We start from the raw sequence: 22,277 nt of genomic DNA on the forward strand, positions 1-22,277 counted from the left end.
AAAATAGTACAAATAAAGAACAACCCTTGAATGAGTAGGTGTGTCCAAACTTTTGACTGGTATTGTATATATTTTTTATGCTCTCTACTTGTCAGTGTTCCAAATGGGACATTATTTGTGTTTTTACCTAAACATGCAAACACCATCAGATAGAATTCATAGCAATCAGTGCACTGGAATGACATTCAGATGAACTGGAATGGCATTCACTCTCATGGGATAGGTGGCCAAAAATAACTAACTGAAAGCCACACCCCCAATAAGCCACAAATATGACCGCATTGAGGCATATGTCACTGTGATTCTATGGCTATATGCACCATGCCTCTGCTTCATTTGTTCATTTAGCTCATAAATTATTATCCAGTGCCTTTATCACAGTCAACACACCTATGTTTTAGCTTGAATTAGATTAAAAAATGTATCATTTTCCCTCAGCCTCCTGGCAAAATATGTAGAATAGCATGAGATTAGCTATAAAACTGCACATTTTAAGCTTTGTCCCATGGCAAAATGTGTATAATTGCAGGAAGTTAGCTGTTTTTTTTGTCCAATCCACATTTCTGCAGGCCCAGCCACCAACTAATTTATGACTACACTACTGGTATCATATTGCACAAATTGGATTTGTAACATATCATATGAAATAGATCATGTAGTACACAATTGGATGAAGTAGTACACTGGCTCGTGAGCACCGTTTTCAAAATTAGTGGCTAAAATTGTACAACTGTTCGAGAGTGCATCTTTAATTAAAGGCTTCCCGCATACAAACTAGGGGTGGATGAAATGTGTTAGTCAGCTGAGCTTAAGCCTAGGCACTAGTTTGGGGCTCTAACACAAGTCTTTAGGTCCACCGTTACATAAGCATAATAATAGCTTCCCACATGCAAACTAGGGGAGTGGACAGAAGGACATGATGATGAATGAGCCGTCTGATAGGTTGGCAGTGGTGAGGGAGCCCTCTGCTGAAGGGTGCAGTGTAAAAGAACACATCACATAAAAGAAGGGCACACACAGCAGAATAACGACTGACAATTTCACTGGCTCAGCCATACCCCATTACAACGATGGATCACTGATCAATTACCAATCAGTTACACAAAAGACAGCAAAAACACTGAACACAGCTTAGTCTTTCATTCCTTTCATTAATCAAAACATCAGCAGTTTTTAATTGTTGATTTCAAACACACAAAGACACAGTATGTCTACGACATGCTTTTTCCTGCGTGCATTTACAGTGTAACGCCTTCATACTGTGTAATGTTCAAATGCTGAACTTCTGAGCTGGCCATTCCAGTAAGGGTAATAGTATGTTATTATGTAATAGCATAATAATATTATGTAATAGTATATACTGTGGGAGATGGAGGGTAGGGATCATACAGAACTATATGGTGGAAATAGACATGTCAAACCTCAAAAGCTTCTACTCCTACTGCTGTTTCAATCCACTATTCCTTCCTTCCCTCCACTATGTGAATTTTCATCTATGCCACTCCCCTGTAGAAGCAACCCTGGAAACAAACATCCAAACAACCCAAAGCAATATGTTTCTCCCCTTCGTAAACAAACACAGAGCTGAAAAATAAATTACAGATTTGAATAAATACTTTGTCTATAAATATATGTTTTAGATCAGAGAGGGGTTGGGGTTAGAGGGTTAGAGCACTGGGAGTGAGAGCTAGGGGGAACTCCCTAGAGAGAGCCATAAGGATGTGCATCGCTGAGTGAAACAATATCCCCTTTAACAGTGAAAATGACATTCAGTGGAATCTGAGACGGGGCACATAGGCAGCCCCAGCCAGAGGGCATGTAGTCTGAGCCTGGGTAGAGGGGAGGGTAGTCTGCGGCTGAGGCAAGGGTATGAGTTTGGGCTTTGTCTAACAGTTTTTTTCCACTACTTGGAAGAGTCCTTCAGATGACGAGATACAGAGAGAAGAGGTTAGATAAAGCTCAATCCCCCTCCCCTTGTTCTTATCCATTAAAACAGATACATGCCCACTCACTCTCACTTAGGACATTCAACCCTTGATACGACTTTAGTGTTCGAGAATAGTAGTCATAGACCTATCTGTCTGTCTGTCTGTTGGTACTCTCCCTGTCTGCTTAGGCCTACTGACTGACTCCTCTCCAACAGAGAATGTTCCAACAATGTTCCAACAGAGAATTCACTCTGTTAGAGTTAAATTAACACCCAGTAGTGTAAAATAACCCCAGTGTTGGTGTTAATAACCAGAGTTATTGTTTTACACTGTGGAGAGTAAAACAGTCCCATCAAAACTACACCCATCAGTACCATATTTCCCAGCATGCTATGCATGTACATTGATTGATTGATTATCTTATTCTACACAAAGATAATAAATAACATTTTTCAAGATAAATAACATACATTTTTCTAAACAAATCCAATCAGTTAGTTACATTTACTACACGCGTCACTGAAATGGTTGTTCCAGTTTAAATGGTTGAGGTAGTCTCCTTTATCTGTATTCCTGACCCTGGTAGTCATTCTGAATGTAGGTTGTGGTTGAATAAAAACTCTGTCTGAATTAGACATCACTTTTCCAGCCAGCTTAATGTGACTTGCAGGCCTGATGATGCCTGTAATTTGTAAACCAGGATTTTCCTAACACCATTCTGTTAGCGGAAAAGTAGGCCATCAACGCAAGGCCTTATGATATATGTGATGTATTGTCATCAAGTCAAATTTGTAATGATAACATTCACCTAGGTAATAATTTGATGAAAGCCACAGGCTTTTAAAAGGCAAGAATTCAACAACTATCTCTCTGTAAGGTAAATGGTAAATGCAAGTCTGAAAATCACAATGTACCGTTAGATATGTATGAGGAATATACAGTAATACGGCACATTTTCAATGCAATCAGCAACTGTAACATGATCTATTTGTGAATTCTACATGTCATATATAGGACTGCACAACGACCTCATGCTGGTGGCAGAGCAGCAGTATTCAGCCATCAGCAACAATAAGAAATTTGCAACATGGTCATAGCCTGATGGAATTGTTGGCTAAGAGATTTTTATTTATTTTATTTTTTATTTAACCTTTATTTACAAATTCTTATTTACAATGACTGCCTACCAAAAGGCAAAATGCCTTCTGTGGGGACAGGGGCCTGGGATTAAAATAAATAAATACAATATAAATATAGGACCAAACACACATCACAACAAGAGAGACACCACAACACTACATAAAGAGAGACCTAAGACAAAAACATAGCAAGGCAGCAACACATGACAACACAGCATGGTAGCAACACAACATAACAATAACATGGCAGCAACACAACATGGTAGCAGCACAAAACATGGTACAAACATTATTGGGCACAGACAACAGCACAAAGGGCAAGACGGTAGAGACAACAATACATCACACAAAGCAGCCACAACTGTCAGTAAGAGTGTCCATGATTGAGTCTTTGAATGAAGAGATTGAGATAAAACTGTCCAGTTTGAGTGTTTGTTGCAGCTCGTTCCAGCCGCTAGCTGCAGCGAACTGAAAAGAGGAGCCACCCAGGGATGTGTGTGCTTTGGGGACCTTTAACAGAATGTGACAGAGATTTGAAAAAAAATCAACTGACTATGAAACAATTCTACAAGGTGCCATTTGAGAGGAATAGTGACAGAGTGAAGGAGCTGCGGTACCAGTATATTGTACAGGAAGTTCTACTGTACTTCAATGATGCCTGTATATACTTCTTCAAATTGTAGATACCCATAAGAACAGAAAACATTTCTACTTTACTAAACTGTCTGATTCTAGAATAGGCTATGTAAAACTAACATTACATTTTGTTTCTGTGTTACTATATGGAGAATAATGGAGCTGGAAGGACATGAAATGATCCACATTCTTGTTTTTGTGGACGAGGCTGGGTTCAATCTGGCCAAAGGCAGGGGACGTGACCTCAATCTCATTGGACACTAAGCCACAATTGACACACCAGGCCAATGTTGGGGCAATATTACAATGTGTTCTGCCATTTATGCGAATGGTGTGAGAACACATATTCCACACCTTGGGCCCTATAACACCCAACTTCTCCTGGCCTTCCTAAATACACTCTACAGAGACCTAATACCAGAACATCGAAGAGGTTTACATAGACCAGATTTGCCAAATTATGTAATTGTGTGGGATAATGTAAGCTTCCACCGAACCAACATTGTTAGGGAATGGTTTGCTGCGTATGAAAGGATAACAATGGAGTTCCTTCCTCTATACTCCCCATTCCTGAATCCGAGGTGGAAAGTATATGACTATCGGGCACAAGATCAGATGTCTCTGTTAGATGCCATGAATGCAGCTTGTGAGGACATCACAGGCGATCATTGCAGGGGACGGTTGCGCCACGCAAGGAGATTTTTCCCCCGGTGCATCGCAAGGGAAAACATCCGATGTGATGTTGATGAAAATCTCTAGCCAGACTAACAAGAGCGACAGGATGTCCACCAAGAAGATGAGAACTTGTAGTGTTACGTACTGTGAGAAGGTACAATTTATAGTTTTTTACAGAACTACCACAGGTTTTTTTCACTGTTGCGGGGTTTGTTTGTTTTTTTTGGCATGGGTGTCATTTTGTGGCAAATTTTCTGTTCACTATATATGACTTTACATGTAAGAAATATGTAAAAATGGACAATGCAAATGTGAATTTTCTGTTTACATGTAACACATTGCTACAAACAATAAATGTACTGTATACATACAAATGTGCATATCATTTTTCTGTGTACTACAGTATTGTACAGTACTGACTTTTCCCAGTAAACTTTTCCCTACTGTTGAAATCGGTATCTAAAAAGCTCAGTGTGATACACAATAGCATTCAGCTAGACAAAACTGACCTTCTGGTATAGTACAGTAAACTGACCTTCTGGTATAGTACAGTAAGCAGTCAGTATCAACACAAAAGTAGAACAAAACTGAAATTTGGTGAAAAAACATCTAAAAATGTTGATCAGTAAGGCTCACACGATGATAAAACTTTTAATTTTGGTGGCATTGGCCAATTTACTGACACAATAACTAGGTTTTGAAGCATGAATTAAATGTTTCGGGGGAGTTACTACATTTTGCAGACATGCAATAGAGTGGTGATGTCCCATAAAACAGTTGTGACAATTGCACTTACAGTTTAGAGAATGTTAAGACTGTTTCAAAAAATTAACCAAAGTGATTGAGGAAAACTGTAACTGTGTTCCCCTCAATTTCCCTTCTTTCTTTCTCCAACCCTCTTCTCTCCTTTCTGCTGATCGTCCTGCGCCGAGCCAGATTCTGTACTGCAGCTGAATGAGCTGAACACAGACCTGGCTGCAACCACAGCAAAGTGAGGGAGGTGACTGACTAGTAATGAAGTCATGTCTTCTGTGACACACACACACACACACACAGTCACTTGCGACAGCCAGCCAGTGAGACAGACACTCAGCAGCGAGACAGCCTGATGGTTGGAATAAGGCGGCTTTTAAAAATAGTGAGCTCAGAGATAAAATGAACTAGTGGTACTAATATTCTGGGAAACTCACAGAGCTCTGGGAAATAGCTTCTGGAGAGATGTGTGTTTGTGTGTCCCGTTCTTGGGCTGGGACCTATGTGCACTGTGTGTGTGTGTGTGTTTCCCTCCTCTCCCTATAACATGTTTTTCAGTGTGGAGTTTACATTGAACCTTCAAAATGTCAAGGCACTGGTCATGAAATAAATGATTATATTATATTAGCCCACCATCTCTCTCCATGGCCATTCAATCAGCCAGATAACTGATTTCAAATGTCAACGTCTGCCATTATCATGCCAGCCCGTAGAAATCCCCACTCATCTTCAGTGAAAGAGCGCATTGTGGTTCAAACAAACACGGCCTACTCGCGGAGTTGGAAGAGAAAAAAAAAGGGAGGATAGGAGAAAGTGGTTGGTTGAGTCAGTGGCTGAGCGCTCCCGTCCCACTCCGTAGACATCACCGTGCTCTACCGACTCCCGCCGGATCCGTGACTGACCGCGCGCTGGACCAAAGAAGCGAGGCTCGAGAGGCGGGGTTTATGCAAATGAGGCGCAGTGAGGAGACGCTCGAGCTTCAGTGAGACAGGGACGAGGACTTTGTGAACACCACTTTCTTTCATCTTCCGTCGATAAAAAAATCATCGCAACATGGCTTCAAAGTGCCCCAAGTGTGACAAGACTGTGTATTTTGGTAAGTTACTTGATTTTCTAGTTTGTGTACGTGGTTAGTTGAGATTTATTCGCGAAATGACACCCGTGGGAAAGGATGCAAAGACTGCAACCTGCCACAGCTAGGCTAGCCACGTTATTATGTAGGACATGTCCTTACCCAAAATCACGACGTGTGTGTTTAGGCCTACAAGTTGGCACAGTTTGGCATTGTTTACAATAGCTAGCTAACGTTACTGTCATCATTACTAATTATCAAGGAGGACCAGCTTTTCTAAGCAGTAGTACGTCTCTGCTTTGTTGTAAAAAAAAAAAAAAACGAATAATAATGCTAGCTAATATATCAAGTAAGTTGACTGGATTTGTAAATGTACTATACTCCATAGATTAATTTCTAAATCCTACATGGTCCTTTAGTGTTCAGCCTGGCACGTTCCTGACAATCCTAAGGGTTACCCACGTTTAGAACAACAGTTTAGTGGACAAATCCTATGCAGTGTAAATACTGGAATGATATTAGAGAATTAGACTAGCTAACGTTAGTGCCTGAAGAACATCCATTCAATCTCACAATAGCAGCCAAAATATGGGACATTTGTATGTATGCATTAAAATTCTTTTTAAAAATCCTAAAATATTAGATGAATCGCTCAATTGACACAGAACTAGGACATAGCAGTAGTACATTTGTTGTGCTTGGGATATATACCTCTATGGCAGCTTCAGAGGTTTCCCGCTCAGTCAGTGTCCTTGCTCACTCAGTCAGTGCCAAGTGTGTGATAATGCCATATGCTGAAAATACTCAATATGAAGGGCGGCAGTGTAGCCTCATTTTGTGGTCAAGCTGTTTCAGATGTACCAAACCTGCTGTTCTGTCAACCATATGCCCAGTCTGGACCACAAAGATACCAAACAACTACTTTGGCAGTGTAGAACTGTGATTCACACACACACACACACAAACACAGAGATAAGTTTGTCATGATTAAATCAATCACCTGATCGCAGTGTGTGCGTGTGCTTGTGTTTTGCTGTCATCATGGAAAAAACACAATTATTCCTGGCTAGTTCTCATCCTATCTCTAACTAAATCACACATACACACACGCCATCTAGCACAGTGCTTGAAGTGGTCATGGGTTCCTAATCAATTAAGTGGAAGGGCCTGTTATATAATAACAGGCAGTGCACATGGCAGCTGCTCCTCATCCTATGGGCCAATAGGGCTGTGACTGTCATGGCATTTTGGATGACAGTAATTGGTCTACCAAATAACTGTGGTCATCGTAATTACCATTCGGATAACAAACCAAAACAATTTTAAAGAAAAAAAATATATATTTTAAAGACATTTTCTCTTCTCTTCCGCACCTGACTGTATGTGCTGCTGCTGCAGGGAGGCATTGCCTAGGCAAACAAAAGAATGGTTTGCTAAAACACCTTGCTTGAACAAAGTTTCATCACGTTGTAGAGTCCATGTTACCTCAGAAACGGACTCAACAGCACAAATGCCCAGGCGTCCCGTCTTCAGTCAGCTGTACGTTCCACACAACAACAAAAAACAACGTTTTTAAAAACAGTTATGACTGTTATTTTATTTTCATGGCGGTCTTCATCCAAAACCGTCGGTTATACGGTAATTGTGCCAGCCACACTCCCTCAAGTCAGACAACTAGAAGCATACAGGTGTAGGATCATCATTTGAGCCAGTTTGCTGGAAATGTTCATTATTATGTGAATTGTAATTAATGGTCATTTTTGTAGGGCTGATACATTTTTTGTAAGGGAAATGAAATTACAAACTTCTGAAGCCTTTTTTAAACCTCAAATGCACTGGAACAGTGGTCACCAACTGGTCGATCCCGATCGACTGGTCAATCTCCAAGGCATTCCTAGTCGATCGCCAAACATTTCTGTAAAAAAAACAACGATAAAGCCTTGCTTTCCTTTTTGTTTTGTTTTTGTCTCGTGCTGTTGGCTGTAGGTGCATCTGATTCAGCTGCCCTGTGCGCCGGATTGGCAAAGTTTTCCCATTTTGAATCATTTCATGTGTCTGAAGGTACAAACTCTGCCTTCCCGGCAGGCCCGGAGAGCAAATCAAGTGCACTATAGGCCTACCGGTGGCCAATCGGATGGCTCAGATTAACATGTCTGCAGTAGCGTGCCAGGCTTAAAAGAAAGATACAGCAAAGTTTATACTGTGATATTTCAAACCTTTTAAAACCCATGACTATAGTTTTTATTAGTGAGTTCATGTTTAAGTTCTTACTCAGCACTGTCAACACTTTTTATTCAACACTTTTATAGGCTATTAAAATGTGTTCTTCCAACACTGCAGCAGTAATGAATGAGTCGGAAAGTGTATCTATAGGCTTGCGTTGTTGTTATATTAGTGGCTTGGGTCTTTTAATATCGGGGAATATTTCACTCTCTCTGTTCATAGGAGTAACAACATGAATTTGTGCATGAGGCAGAAATAATGCGGTGCGACTCGAGTTTCGCTGGAAGACGGTGACCCTTTTTGGTCAGCGGAGGAAAGGGGGAACGGAGGGACGTTGAGAGACGGACCCTCAGTCTGCTGCTCTCTCCCTCCGCTGAGACTAACCATCAGATGCAGGCACCATCAGCCCAGTAAAATATTTAAATATATGCTCACTCAGCTGTGCCTCACAAGTAATACAACAACGGATATATTACCGGTGTGATCATATAGCCTAGCTCAAACTTTTACATATAAAAAAATAAATAATGCTCTGAACAACAATGCATTGGCAAGGCAATTCAAGCAAAGCCAATATGAGGTAGTAATATATTGGTCTTATTGCACAAACCTCATTGATACAGTACTGTTTTTAGGAGGTTAATGTGGCATAGGTCTAAATTTTTCTAAGTCATGTTAAAAAAATCTGAGCAGTACATATCGGCTTGCATTTTGACACAAAGTGATTTTGACTTAGAAAAGGTTGGTGACCAGTGCACTACAAGCTTTAAATGTCCTGCATTGCAGGAAAGTTCTTCTGCGAAAGTGTGATCAAATTAACATCCTACATCTGTACAGCAGGCAAATAAGATTTGAGATGATCACCAAATAATACATTAATACTGGCAATTTTCTAATCTTAGCAGTAATTTGATTGCTCCGCATTTATTTATAATTTTTTATGTAACACACAGACAGGGAAACAGACAGACACACACAATGCGAGCACACAGAGGAAGGGAAACAGCCTATTGAAGTTATTTTTACTGGGACTGCGTGTGGTGGGGTGAAGTGTTCACATCACAGTTGGGTGGAGTGCTGCCTCCTGCCTGGAGCATGCAGGTTTATCTGAAGTGCAGTATGGGGTGGTGCTGGGGTTATGTGAACAGCTGATGCTGGGGTTATGTGAACAGCTGATGCTGGGGTTATGTGAACAGCTGATGCTGGGGTTATGTGAACAGCTGATGCTGGGGTTATGTGAACAGCTGATGCTTGGGTTATGTGAACAGCTGATGCTGGGGCAATGTGAACAGCTGATGCTGGGGCTATGTGAACAGCTGATGCTGGGGCTATGTGAACAGTTGATGTTTTTTATTTATTTAACCTTTATTTAACTAGGCAAGTCAGTTAAGAACAAATTCTTATTTACAATGACGGCCTAGGAACAGTGGGTTAACTGCCTTGTTCAGGGGATTCGATCTAGCAACCTTTCAGTTACTGACCCAACACTCTAACCACTAGGCTACCTGCCACCCCATGTAGGGGATATGTGAACACAACAGTTGATTCTGGGGATACAGTATCTGTAACTGACAGCAGTCAGTGACTAGCCTCAGTGGTTTGCGTCAGAAGTCAGAATGGGAGAGTGGGTGAGTGAGTGAGTAACTAACTATAGCAGGGATGTGCAACGTGGATGGGGGTGGGGGCCACAACAAATCTGAACTCACCATGAGGGTCTGCAGTGGCTTGCGGGTCTGAGTACCCACATCCATACTCACACATGCAGTCAGCCGGCCCCCCACCTTGCGAGCAGAACATTTTAGTGGCCCCCTTTTTGACAGCGGAAAGAAGAGAGAATTTCATTCAATTCTACTCATTTTGCCATGGGACATAGAGAACATTTTGCAGTTTTAAATCAAGTTTGCTGCAATTCCACACATTTTGCCATGGGGCAGAGAGACATTATTTTTTTATATATCTAATTCCCTGCAATTCTGCTAAATTAGCCAAAGTGGGGAGAGAAATGTTGGCCCATGATTACTACAAGTTTAGAAAGCTGGCTAGACTAACTTACCTATTTAAAAACATTTATAAATTGCACCTTGTGTATTCTACTATTCTAACTCTCAACATTAAGTTAAGACCCCGACTGAATAACCCCACCCAAAACATTTTTGGATTGTTTTTATTTGGGAGCGGGGGCAGGGCAAAATTGATAGTCCGCGGGCCTACAAAAAGTAACAGTTTTACTGGGAATAGTTGACTGCTGTGGCTGGTTGGAACAGTCGGTGATGAGACTTGTGTGGTTTTGTCTGCATCATAAGTGATTATTGGAGATTATACAACGAGTTGGTCTAATCCTGAATGCTGATTGGTTAAAACTGCATTCCAGCCGGTGTCTATTCTACAAGTTACCACCGGCTGAATCTATGATGTTAAAATGCCTCTACTCTGTTCCATCTGACGGCGCAATCCACTGTCTCAATCCACTGTCTCATCAGCCCAGCCAGGCAAGTTATAAACTTGATCTCCACTTTAAAAATCATCTAGACATGATCTCAATTTTCTTTTAGACTAACATTTAGTTTTCAACAGCAGAGATTTTTATAAACCTTGCAATCTGTCTCTCCGACATTTGCAACATTGTTTCAGTATTCAAATTCGATCTCCAGCTGTCCCATAGTAATGAAAGTGTCCGGAGTCGGGACGAGACAGAAAGGAAGGCAGAATTTCTCAGCCAGTTGAAGTCATGAATCAGCTAGCATCATTTTTATGGATATATACAGTGCCTTCGGGAAGTATTCAGACCCCTTGACTTTTTCCACATTTTGTTACATTACAGCCTTATTCTAAGATTGATTAGCAATCTACACACAATAACCCATAAAGACAAAGCGAACAGGTTTTTAGAAAATGTATAAAAACAGAAATACCTTATTTACATAAGTATTCAGACCCTTTGCTATGAGACTTGAAATTGAGCTCAGGTGCATCCTGTTTCCTTTGATCCATCCTTGAGATGTTTCTACAACTTGTTTGGAGTCCACCTGTGGTAAACTCAATTGATTGGACATTATTTGGAAAGGCACACTCCTGTCTATATAAGGTCCCACAGTTGACAGTGCATGTCAGAGCAAAATTCAAGCAATGAGAGAGAAGGAATTGTCCATAGAGCTCCGAGAGGCACAGATTGTGTTGATGCAGGGATCTGGGGAAGGGTACCAATACATTTCTATAACATTGAAGGTCCCCAAGAACACAGTGGCCTCTGTCAGTCCTCTTACATCTACACGTTCCGCTAGCGGAACGATTGCTCCAATATCCAATGATGGGCGGGGCGCGAAATTCAAACTCCTCTAAATCCGAAAACTTACACTTTTCAAACATATGACTATTTTACAGCTATTTAAAGACAAGACTCTCCTTTATCTAACCAAACTGTCCGATTTCAAAAAGGCTTTACAGCGAAAGCAAAACATTAGATTATGTCAGCAGAGTACCCAGCCAGAAATAATCACACAGCCATTTTTCAAGCTAGCATATCATGTCACATAAACCCAAACCATATCTAAATGCAGCACTAACCTTTGATGATCTTCATCAGATGACACACCTAGGACATTGTGTTATACAATACATGCATGTCTGTTCAATCAAGTTCATATTTATATCAAAAAACAGCTTTTTACATTAGCATGTGACGTTCAGAACTAGCATTCCCACCGAACACTTCCGGTGATTTTACTAAATTACTCACGATAAACGTTCACAAAAAGCATAACAATTATTTTAAGAATTATAGATACAGAACTCCTCTATGCACTCGATATGTCCGATTTTAAAATAGCTTTTCGGATGAAGCACATTTTGCAATAATGTAAGTACATAGCCCGGCGTTACAGGGCTAGCTATTTAGACACCCTGCAAGTTTAGCCTTCACCAAAATCACATTTCCTATAAGAAAAATGTTCTTACCTTGCTTGTTCTTCATCAGAATACACTGCCAGGACTTCTACTTCAATAACAAATGTAGGTTTGGTCCCAAATAATCCATCGTTATATCCAAACAGCGACGTTTTGTTCGTGCGTTCTAGACACTATCCCAACGCTAAATCTCGGCCACGAGCATGACGCAAAATATGACAAAAAATTTCTAAATATTCCATTACCGTACTTCGAAGCATGTCAACCGCTGTTTAAAACCAATATTTATGCAATTTATCTCGTAGAGAAGCGATAATATTCCGACCGGGAATCTGCCTGTCTGTAAACTGAGGAAAAAACCGAAAGCCGGGGGCGGGGCGTGTCACGCGCCTAAGGCTTAGACCATTGAGTGACCACTTAGCTTTTGCCTTCCTGTGCTTCAGCCAGGGCTTTGAATTACGTCATTCCTGTTTTTCCCGGGCTATGAGACCTCATTGGAGACGTGTGAATTGTCACGTAAGAGCAGAGATCCTTTGTAAACGATAGAGATAATAAAGAAGGGCAAGAAATGTTCAGACAGGGTACTTCCTGAACAGAAGCATCTCAGGTTTTTGCCTGCCATAGGAGTTCTGTTATACTCACAGACACCATTCAAACAGTTTCAGAAACTTTGGAGTGTTTTCTCTCCAAAGCTAATAATTATATGCATATTCCAGTTTCTGGGCAGGACTAATAATCAGATTAAATCGGGTACGTTTTTTATCCAGCCGTGAAAATACTGCCCCCTAGCCATAACAGGTTAAATGGAAGAAGTTGGAAACCACCAAGACTCTTCCTAGAGCTGGCCACCCGGGCAAACAGCAATCGGGGCAGAAGGGCCTTGGTCAGGGAGGTGACCAACAACCCGATGGTCACTCTGACAGAGCTCTAGAGTTCCTCTGTGGAGATGGGAGAACCTTCCGGAAGGACAACCATCTCTGCAGCACTCCACCAATCAGGCCTTTATGGTAGAGTGGCCAGACGGAAGCTACTCCTCAGTAAAAGGCACATGACAGCCCGCTTGGAGTTTGCCAAAAGACACCTAAAGAAACAAGATTCTCTGGTCTGATGAATCCAAGATTGAACTCTTTGGCCTGAATGTGTCACGTCTTGACGAAACCTGGCACCATCCCCATGGTGAAGCAAGGTGGTGGCAGCATCATGCTGTGGGGATGTTTTTCAGCGGCAGGGACTGGAAGACTAGTCAGGATCGAGGCAAAGATGAATGGAGCAAAGTACAGAGAGATCCATGATGAAAACCTGCTTCAGAGTGCTCAGGACCTCAGACTGGGACAAAGGTTCACCTTTCAACAGGACAACGACCCTAAGCACACTGCCAAGACAATGCACGAGTGGCTTCGGAACAAGTCTCTGGATGTCCTTTAGTTGCCCAGCCAGAGGCTGAACTTGAACCCGATCGAACATCTCTGGAGAGACCTGAAAATAGTTGTGCAGCAACACTCCCCATCCAACCTGACAGAACTTGAGAGGCTCTGCAGAGAGGAATGTGAGAAACTCAAATACAGGACTGCCAAGCTTGTAGCGTCATACCCAAGAAGACTCAAGGCTGTAATTGCTCCCAAAGGTGCTTTAACAAAGTACTGAGTAAAGGGGCTAAATACTTATGTAATGGTGATATTTCATTTTTTTTTTGTAATACATTTGCTAAAACTTCAAAAAATCCGTTTTTGCTTTGTCATTATGCGGTATTGTGTGTAGATTGATGAGAAAAAAAACAATTGAATCCATTTTAGAATAAGGCTGTAAAATAACAAAATGTCAAGGGATGTGAATACTTTCCGAAGGCACTGTACAAAGAAATGTAAATTGAAAAAAGGTAAAACGAAACAAAGTGCAACAAGTTTGTAGTCTATCTTGCTGCAGTTTGAGGTGATTGTGTTAGCTGTGTTGTTGGCTACCTCCTCTGAGCAACAGTGTCCTGACAAGTGAGCACATTTTCTATGCCAGGCGAAACCACACCTCATTAGCCAAATAAATGTCACTAGAAAACAGCTTTAACAAATGCAAATGTTGCTACTTTGCTGTTATTCTGGCTGTACTTTCTGACATGACTGTAAGTTAGTCGTAAGAACGTTGCCAGCCAGTATGGCAATTGACAATTTAGAACGAACGACTGGGTCGCGTCCATAGATACAGGACAAAAAGACTGAACAACTGGGTCACGTCTCTGGCAACCGAACCGATAGAACGAATGACCAACCGGCTTGGGTAGCAACCCTAGATTTGTGTCGGGACTATATTTTGTGGAAGGATGAAATAGTATCAATAAATTAATCAAAATAAAAAAATGTATGAAAATATGTTGTTTAAATTATTGTTTAAATATTTTGGTACCCTGTTGTATAAAAGTGATAATGCTCTCAAAGCGGGTGTTTGGAGGATATATTGGCATCCTCCTAACAACACCCGTGCCACTATATCCTCCAAACACCAGCTTCTCTGGCATTATCACTTAAGTGAGTAAGTGATGAGGTCTAGTCTGGGCGAGGCAGTTGGAACATCAGGTGGACGTCACAAAGGAATTCTAGAATGCAGCTGTGTAGAACGAGCTGGACTTGCTGCCTTGTTCAATACCACCTAGACAACTCTCTTTAACCACCTTACCTAACTCACTTTAGCTGGAAGCGATTGCTGCTGCTGAATGTGCTGCATGGATTCAAGCAGCATTGTGGTTGACATGTGCCTTATCGATTAGGCCTACTATGCACCTTGCGTCCTATGGAGAATGGCTATGCCAAAGAAAAATATAAAATGCATTTGGAAAAGGATCATCTTAGCTCAAGCATTTCTACATTGAATTCTATGTTTGCCAGTATATATTTGCCGTTGCCATCTGTAGAAAAGGACCCGCCTTGCCTTGCCCAACCTCGTTCTCTAGTAGTTGGCATTGCCCAATATTGGAACAGCGGGCATTTTATCTATCCTATTTCTCTCTTTCATTCTTTTTTAAATTCTCTCTCTTTCTTGATACTATAGACTGTCGTTTTAAACCCTTGGTGGTAAGCCACTGTCTGGAATGGAAACTTTTGCTTCGAAAGGAAGTGTTTTATTATTTTCCATTTGTTCTTTATTGGGCTGCTGTTAGCAGATGGTGACATTTAGTCGCCACTAACTTAATACACATGTTGACTGTATTAGTGGCGTTTTAAAGCCTTTACAATCATCTTATTTCAAATGTATTTTTGGTGTTAAATCTCTGCTTAGCTTGTCTCTACTTATTCATAGTGTTTCTATCCCATGAAGAGAATCTGTACCAGATTAAAGAATCAAGAGTATAAAGTAGGGTGATGTTTAGCCTATATTTAGGATTCTCACGAATTTAGGCAAACTTAATGAAATCCAAATACATCCATAATAAAACCTTAGCCCAAGTGTAGGCAGAGAAAGAATGCAGAATGTCCCTTGGGTTAGCCTAGGTCAGGATGACTTCTTCACTCGTTGACGGGAACTCTTAACTCTCAGAGTGCATGATGCACATCTGTCATGAGAGAGTTCTAGTGTTCTAGTGTTCCAACTGCTGCAGCTCTACAGATGTGAAACTATATTGGAAATGCACAGGGACTATTGATTGACGTGACTAGGACAGAGACCCACAGGGAATTGTGTGTTTGTGTGAGTGCCTGCATGGTGGCACGGCTCAGTAAACCAAACGTGGACCTGAATAGGCTAAGTGGGCCAATATATTGGCAGGCAGCATCACTTGTGCACAGCATGATAAGTGAAAAACTAGGAAGTGAATGATGCTGTGCTGCCATGAGTCTATTCTATGTTAAATCTCTCTCTCTCCATCCCGTAACAATGTGCATATTGCCAAAGCATACTTTGGAGATGAAGTGATTCATTTACAATATTAACATAATTGAAATAATAATAATCAAGATTTTCAATGGGACAATCAGGAACAACAATAATCAAGGGTAAAAAAATCCATACAATGGACAAAAGCAATGGCATAGAGGACATGTGCAGGTTTGTTGGTCTGTCAGACACTGTCCCTTCTTTTATGGCAGGCTGCAATGTAGTGCACTGCCAACCCACAGCTCTATGCGTCATCCACCAACAGGACGGGTAGCCTGTCCTCATCAGAGAGGTCTTTGAGCCTCTCTCTCTCTATCCCTCTACATCTCTCTTTATCCCTCTTAAAAATATATATCATACTCTTTCTCTTTCTAAACCCAAGCCTTAAATTCCTCTCCTGAATCTAAATGAGGGGGCAGGGGGAGCGAGGCGGGATGGGGTGAGTGGAGGGGAGTGGGTTGACATGGCTTGGTCTTTATTTAAAGCGAGCCTCTCAAAGTGCCTCCTGCATTATAATGATTAGCAACACCTCTATTCACACAAGGCTCTTTCTGTCTCTTTCTGTGTATAGTAGCTACACGCATTTGTCCTTTCAGGTTGCTAGAATACCTTAGTCCTCCTCTTAGACAGGCTCTCTCAGGGCAGAAGAGAAGAACACCCTATTTCCCACACCGTAGGCTACACACACTGACAGATACACACACTGAAACACACACACACATCGTACACACACAATCTTCTCTTTCTCCCTGTTCATGGTGGAGTACCCTGTTTTCCACTTGGCTGCCCCTGGGGCTGACTGAATGCTCCACATTAGGCCTAGGCTACGTTATGTAATGTAATTTCTTGATTCGGTGCCTCATGTGGCATTGGGTTGCATAATAACCCTCAGAGCCCCTGTGAAACTATAGCTGGTCAAGGAAGGGCCTTGTTGTCTATCTGTATGCCTCTTCCCGTCACAGTTTGATCCCCTAACAGAGATGACACTATTGCGTCCCAATGGCACCCAATCCCCTATGTATGCACTACTTTTAACCACGGCCCATAGGGAAGTAGTGCACTATTAAGGGTATAGGGTGCCATTTGGGACAGACTATGCTGTGCTCTTAAAATGTTGGCTCCCGAGTGGCGCAGCGGTTTAAGGCACTGCACTCAGTGCTAGAGGCGTCACTACAGACACCCTGGTTCAAATCCAAGCTGTATCACAACAGGCTGTGATTGGGAGTCCCATAGGGTGGCACACAATTCGTCCAGGTTTGGCCGGTGTAGGCCGTCATTGTAAATAACAATTTGTTCTTAACTGACTTGCCTAGTTAAATAAAGGTTCAATAAAACAGACGGTCGGTGCCTTTCTCAGTTCTTAATAATAAAATGTGTCTCAGTCACGGACGGGTGCATGGGATTCAAGCAGCAAAATGAGATTATACTCTGTTAATCTCCAAAGGGAAATCAGTTTGGGATACCAACATGCATAGTAGAAAACCAAAATCTAGAATAGATACCTTTACAGTGCACACTGATACTCTCTAAACTCTGCTCTGAGAGATGAACTGACCTGCAGGTGGTTGTTGAACAATGGTTTCTTAGGATATGATCCTTAAATAGAACTGACGTTTAGGCCTAATTTGTTTTTTTATTATTATTATATATATCTACACTACCGTTCAAAAGTTTGGGGTAACTTCGAAATGTCCTTGTTTTTGAAAGAAAAGCAAATTTTTGGTCCATTACAAATAACATCAAACTGATCAGAAATACAGTGTAGACATTGTTAATGTTGTAAATTACTATTGTAGCTGGAAACGGCAGATAATAAAATAAAATGTAATATCTACATAGGCCTACTGAGGCCCATTATCAGCAACCATCACTCCTGTGTTCCAATGGTACGTTGTGTTAGCTAATCCAAGTTTCTCATTTTAAAAGGCTAATTGAACATTTGAAAACCCTTTTGCAATTATGCTAGCACAGCTGAAAACTCTTGTACTGATTAAAGAAGCAATAAAACCGTTTTTCTTTAGACTAGTTGAGTATCTGGAGCATCAGCATTTGTGGGTTCGATTACAGGCTCAAAATGGCCAGAAACAAAGAACTTTCTTCTGAAGCTCATCAGTCTATTCTTGTTCTGAGAAATGAAGGCCATTCCATGCGAGAAATTGTCAAGTAACTGAAGATCTTGTACAACGCTGTGTACTACTCCCTTCACGGACCAGTGCAAACTGACTCTAACCAGAATAGAAAGAGGAGTGGGAGGCCCCGGTGCACAACTGAGCAAGAGGACAAGTACATTAGAGTGTCTAGTTTGAGAAACAGCCTCACAAGTCCTCAACTGGCAGCTTCATTAAATAGTACCCGCAAAACACCAGTCTCAACGTCAGCAGTGAAGAGGCGACTCCGGGATGCTGGCCTTCTAGGCAGAGTTCCTCTATCCAGTGTCTGTTCTTTTGTCCAGTGTCTGTGTTCTTTTGCCCATTTTAATCTTTTCTTTTTATTGGCCAGTCTGAGATATGGATTTTTCTTTGCAACTCTGCCTAAAAGGCCAGCATCCTGGCGGCATGTAGCCTAGTGGTTAGAGCATTGGACTAGTAACCGAAAGGTTGCAAGATCAAATCCCCGAGCTGACAAGGTAAACATCTGTCGTTCTGCCCCTGAACAAGGTAGTTAACCCACTGTTCCTAGGCCGTCATTGCAAATAAGAATTTGTTCTTAACTGACTTGCCTAGTTAAATAAAGGTAAAATAAATAAAATCCTGGAGTCACTTCTTTAATCAGCAAAACAGTTTTCAGCTGTGCTAACATAATTGCAAAAGGGTTTTCTAATGATCAATTAGCCTTTTAAAATGATAAACTTGGATTAGCTAACGCAACGTGCCATTGGAACACCGGAGTGATGGTTGCTGATAATGGGCCTCTGTACGCCTATGTAGATATTCCATTCAAAATCTGCCGTTTCCAGCATTAACAATGTCTACACTGTATTTCTGATCAGTTAGATGTTATTTTAATGGACAAAAAATGTGCTTTTCTTTCAAAAACAAGGACATTTCTAAGTGACCCCAAACTTTTGAACGGTATTGTGTATTTGTTTATATTAAGACATCCAATCTACCTGCAGTGAAGCCGCTCAACATTTACATTACATTCAGTCATCAGTTAGGCCTAATTTGGTTTTGGTCTAGGTGCAGAAAATCATACATTTCCCCCCCCCCCCCCCACCCCTTTTATCTTCCTTAGCCAATTCAGCTGAACACTACAAACTTGTGTAGTGACCTCAACGCGTCTGAGAGACCCTTTTATTTAAGCACTTACTGCGCTCGCTCTGTGACTCTGTGAAGGTGATGTGAATTTCAAATAGCATTTGGTTCCACAAGTAAACAGCAACAAGACCACAGGTGCAAAGTAACCTACATACAGTACAATAGGTTTCATCTCAGAAAGTATGGCTGCATCCCAAATGACAACCTATTCCCTAAATAGCACACTACTATTATCCAGAGCCCTATGGGCCCTGATCAAAAGTAGTGCACTATGTAGGAAACAGGGTGCCATTTTGGGACACATGCTACATCATTAGTAATCATTAGCAGTAAGTCACACAGTCCTGTACCAGTAGCATGCCAGCCCAGTAATTCTCTGAAAGCGAGCTATGTTGGCCTACATGTAGCCTAGACTCTCCAGTTCAGAACACAATGTCCTGGCTGGTTAGTAGTTGCAGATGAGTTGGAGCTGAGGGTGAGAGGCTGTGTCTTCCATATTTAACCCAACCCCTCGGAATCAGAGAGGAGCATGGGGGCTGCCTTAATCAACATCCACATTATCGGTGCCCGGAGAACAGTGGGTTAACTGCCTTGCTCAGGGGCAGAACGGCAGATTTTTACATTGTCAGCTCGGGGATACGATCCAGCAACCTTTCAGTTACTGGCCCAACGCTCCTACCCGCCAGGCTACCTGCCGCGCCGAAAGGTCAACAAGGCAAGGCAGAGAGGCTATGAAAATGGTGCTTTCCTCTTGACCAGTACAGACTAGTGTTACACGGTACCACAGTAATATCACGGTACCAAAACATCATGATACTTATGATACCAACATCTTCGAATACCGTAGTACCGTTTCATATGATACTACCACATTTTTCAGCCCTACAGATCGAAAGAACCCGCTGGCGCCTGTTAGAGAATATTTATAAAGTCAGTTTGGTTTATACATTCAGTTGAATTGGAGCAACAGCCACTAGTCTCTTGTATGCACGGGTCCACTGCACTATCTACTTCACTTTCATGCCCACATCACATGTGGCAGCTGTAATCAGCCAGTCCCATCCCCTACCAGCCCACACTCACTGCTTCTCTGTCCACTCTTCATGTACATCTATTCCTCCATCAGTTTTTAAAATAGAATTTAGTAGTGATGTCGAGCGGGGATGCAGACCCTGATGAGTCTTCTGTTGTTAGAGTTGTACATTTGTTACATTGGAACAGCACGGTGCAAAGCAAGCCATGTTGATACACTGTATCATTTCATCGCCTGTTATAACCAAGATCACAGGCCCAGAGTAGACTTTGCAAGTTGACTGACATGCAGCCTCTGTCAGAGAGGGAATATGGAGCACCGTTTCGCGACGGGCATGTTTACAGCTTTACAGCAAAGAAAACGGCTTGTCTCTAGTGTAAACGGTAAAAACAATATGACCCGTATTACTAGAGATTTCTTTTTTTACTTTCTATCGGGCTTCGCACGAATTTGATATAATTTCTCAAAACCATGTCGCGGGCCATTTTAAAATAATCCTGTGTCGCTAATCTTTGGTTTGATGACAAACAACGTTGTTCAGTCATGTCACCTAGCTAGCTAACAATCTGGTACTGTAACTTGACAGTAGGTTTAGGCTAATTTGATTGGCACAGGAAGAAAGGAAAAGAGTCTGCTACTCATGAGATGTGCTTTAAAGGTAGGATTCATATAGGCCTAATGTAAGACTAAACTATATCACAAATCAATTTCTTTCTGGTGCTCCTTAAATTTTGTTTGTGGCCTAACGTATTAAAAGTTGGGAGCAGTGTTTGTGGGAATCCCTACTGTTAACCAATGTCCGACGAAGGGGCGTACACGTCGGCTCTGAACTTCGGCTTGCCTGAAGACATTTTTTGGTGTGCACGAACAGCCGATAAAACCCTTGCCGAGGACCAAAACGAAAAACGTCACAAAATGTCATCATAATATATGCACCAACTGTTCCAAAATGTTGCGGATGGGAAGCATATTGATTTCTGTGCGTAAAAATGAGCACGGGACGGGAGGGATTTTTATCGGGATGGGACAGGAAACTCCCAGGATTCTAGAACTGTTGCAGGATCAGGATATTTAGGGAAAAAATTGGACAGGACAAGACGGGAAGTATGAATTTTCACTCCCATGTCAACCTGAATATGATCCTATGTAGTTGCAGCACATCACATCATTTTGAACAAACAAAACACGTAATTGAATCATAGACTTTCGGACATTCTGTATTGCTAGCAGTGTAGCACTTACCCCATCTTGACCCACTAATGCAAGGTCATCCCCATCACCCACTGCCTCGTTATGTTAATGAGCAGAGGCTAAAGAAACACACTAGTGTAAACAAGCACACCGCAGCTCAGACAAAAATCCTCATGATGTGGTAGTTAAACAAGGTCAACACTGGTGAGGATGTGTCAAGTCCTAAAGGACAGCTAGCCTGTTAAAAAACAATGGTAACATTTTACATTTAGGAAAATGCCAGTTGGCAGTGTGAGTTCTGATGACAGCTGAACAAAACATATTTTGCTTATACTGCTTAGAAGCAGACAGAGGTCAGAAAGCGATTGATGTGCCTGATACTGTACCTGTCCTGTCCTGTATAAGCTGCTTAGCTGTGTTTTGAGCTCCTGTGGTGAGCTAAGCTCTCCTCTTCAGTCTGTGGTTCCTTTGATCTCCTCTGTATAGTAAATATGGTCTTATCTTTTATCTGGCTGAAATATGTGAAAAACCTCTTGTGACGCTACACCTTACGCTCTGTTGGCAGCCTGGTTTAACCCTAGGATGGAGGTGTGGTTGTGTTAACTCCCT

At 41.7% G+C, this 22,277-nt stretch overlaps 1 protein-coding gene across 1 annotated transcript in view; it reads left to right on the forward strand.

Annotated features, from left to right (window-relative positions):
• Positions 1–6,003: 6,003 nt before the first annotated feature.
• The window catches only part of crip2 (cysteine-rich protein 2), a 45,472-nt gene continuing 29,198 nt past the window's right edge, over positions 6,004–22,277 (forward strand). Inside the window, exon 1 of the mRNA XM_029729583.1 lies at positions 6,004–6,227. Within this exon, the coding sequence (XP_029585443.1) occupies positions 6,185–6,227 (43 nt within the window). The 5' untranslated portion in view covers positions 6,004–6,184. The remainder of the gene's footprint in view (positions 6,228–22,277) is intronic.

The sequence above is a fragment of the Salmo trutta genome, chromosome 33, assembly GCF_901001165.1.
Source record: "Salmo trutta chromosome 33, fSalTru1.1, whole genome shotgun sequence".
Lineage (NCBI taxonomy): Eukaryota > Metazoa > Chordata > Actinopteri > Salmoniformes > Salmonidae > Salmo > Salmo trutta.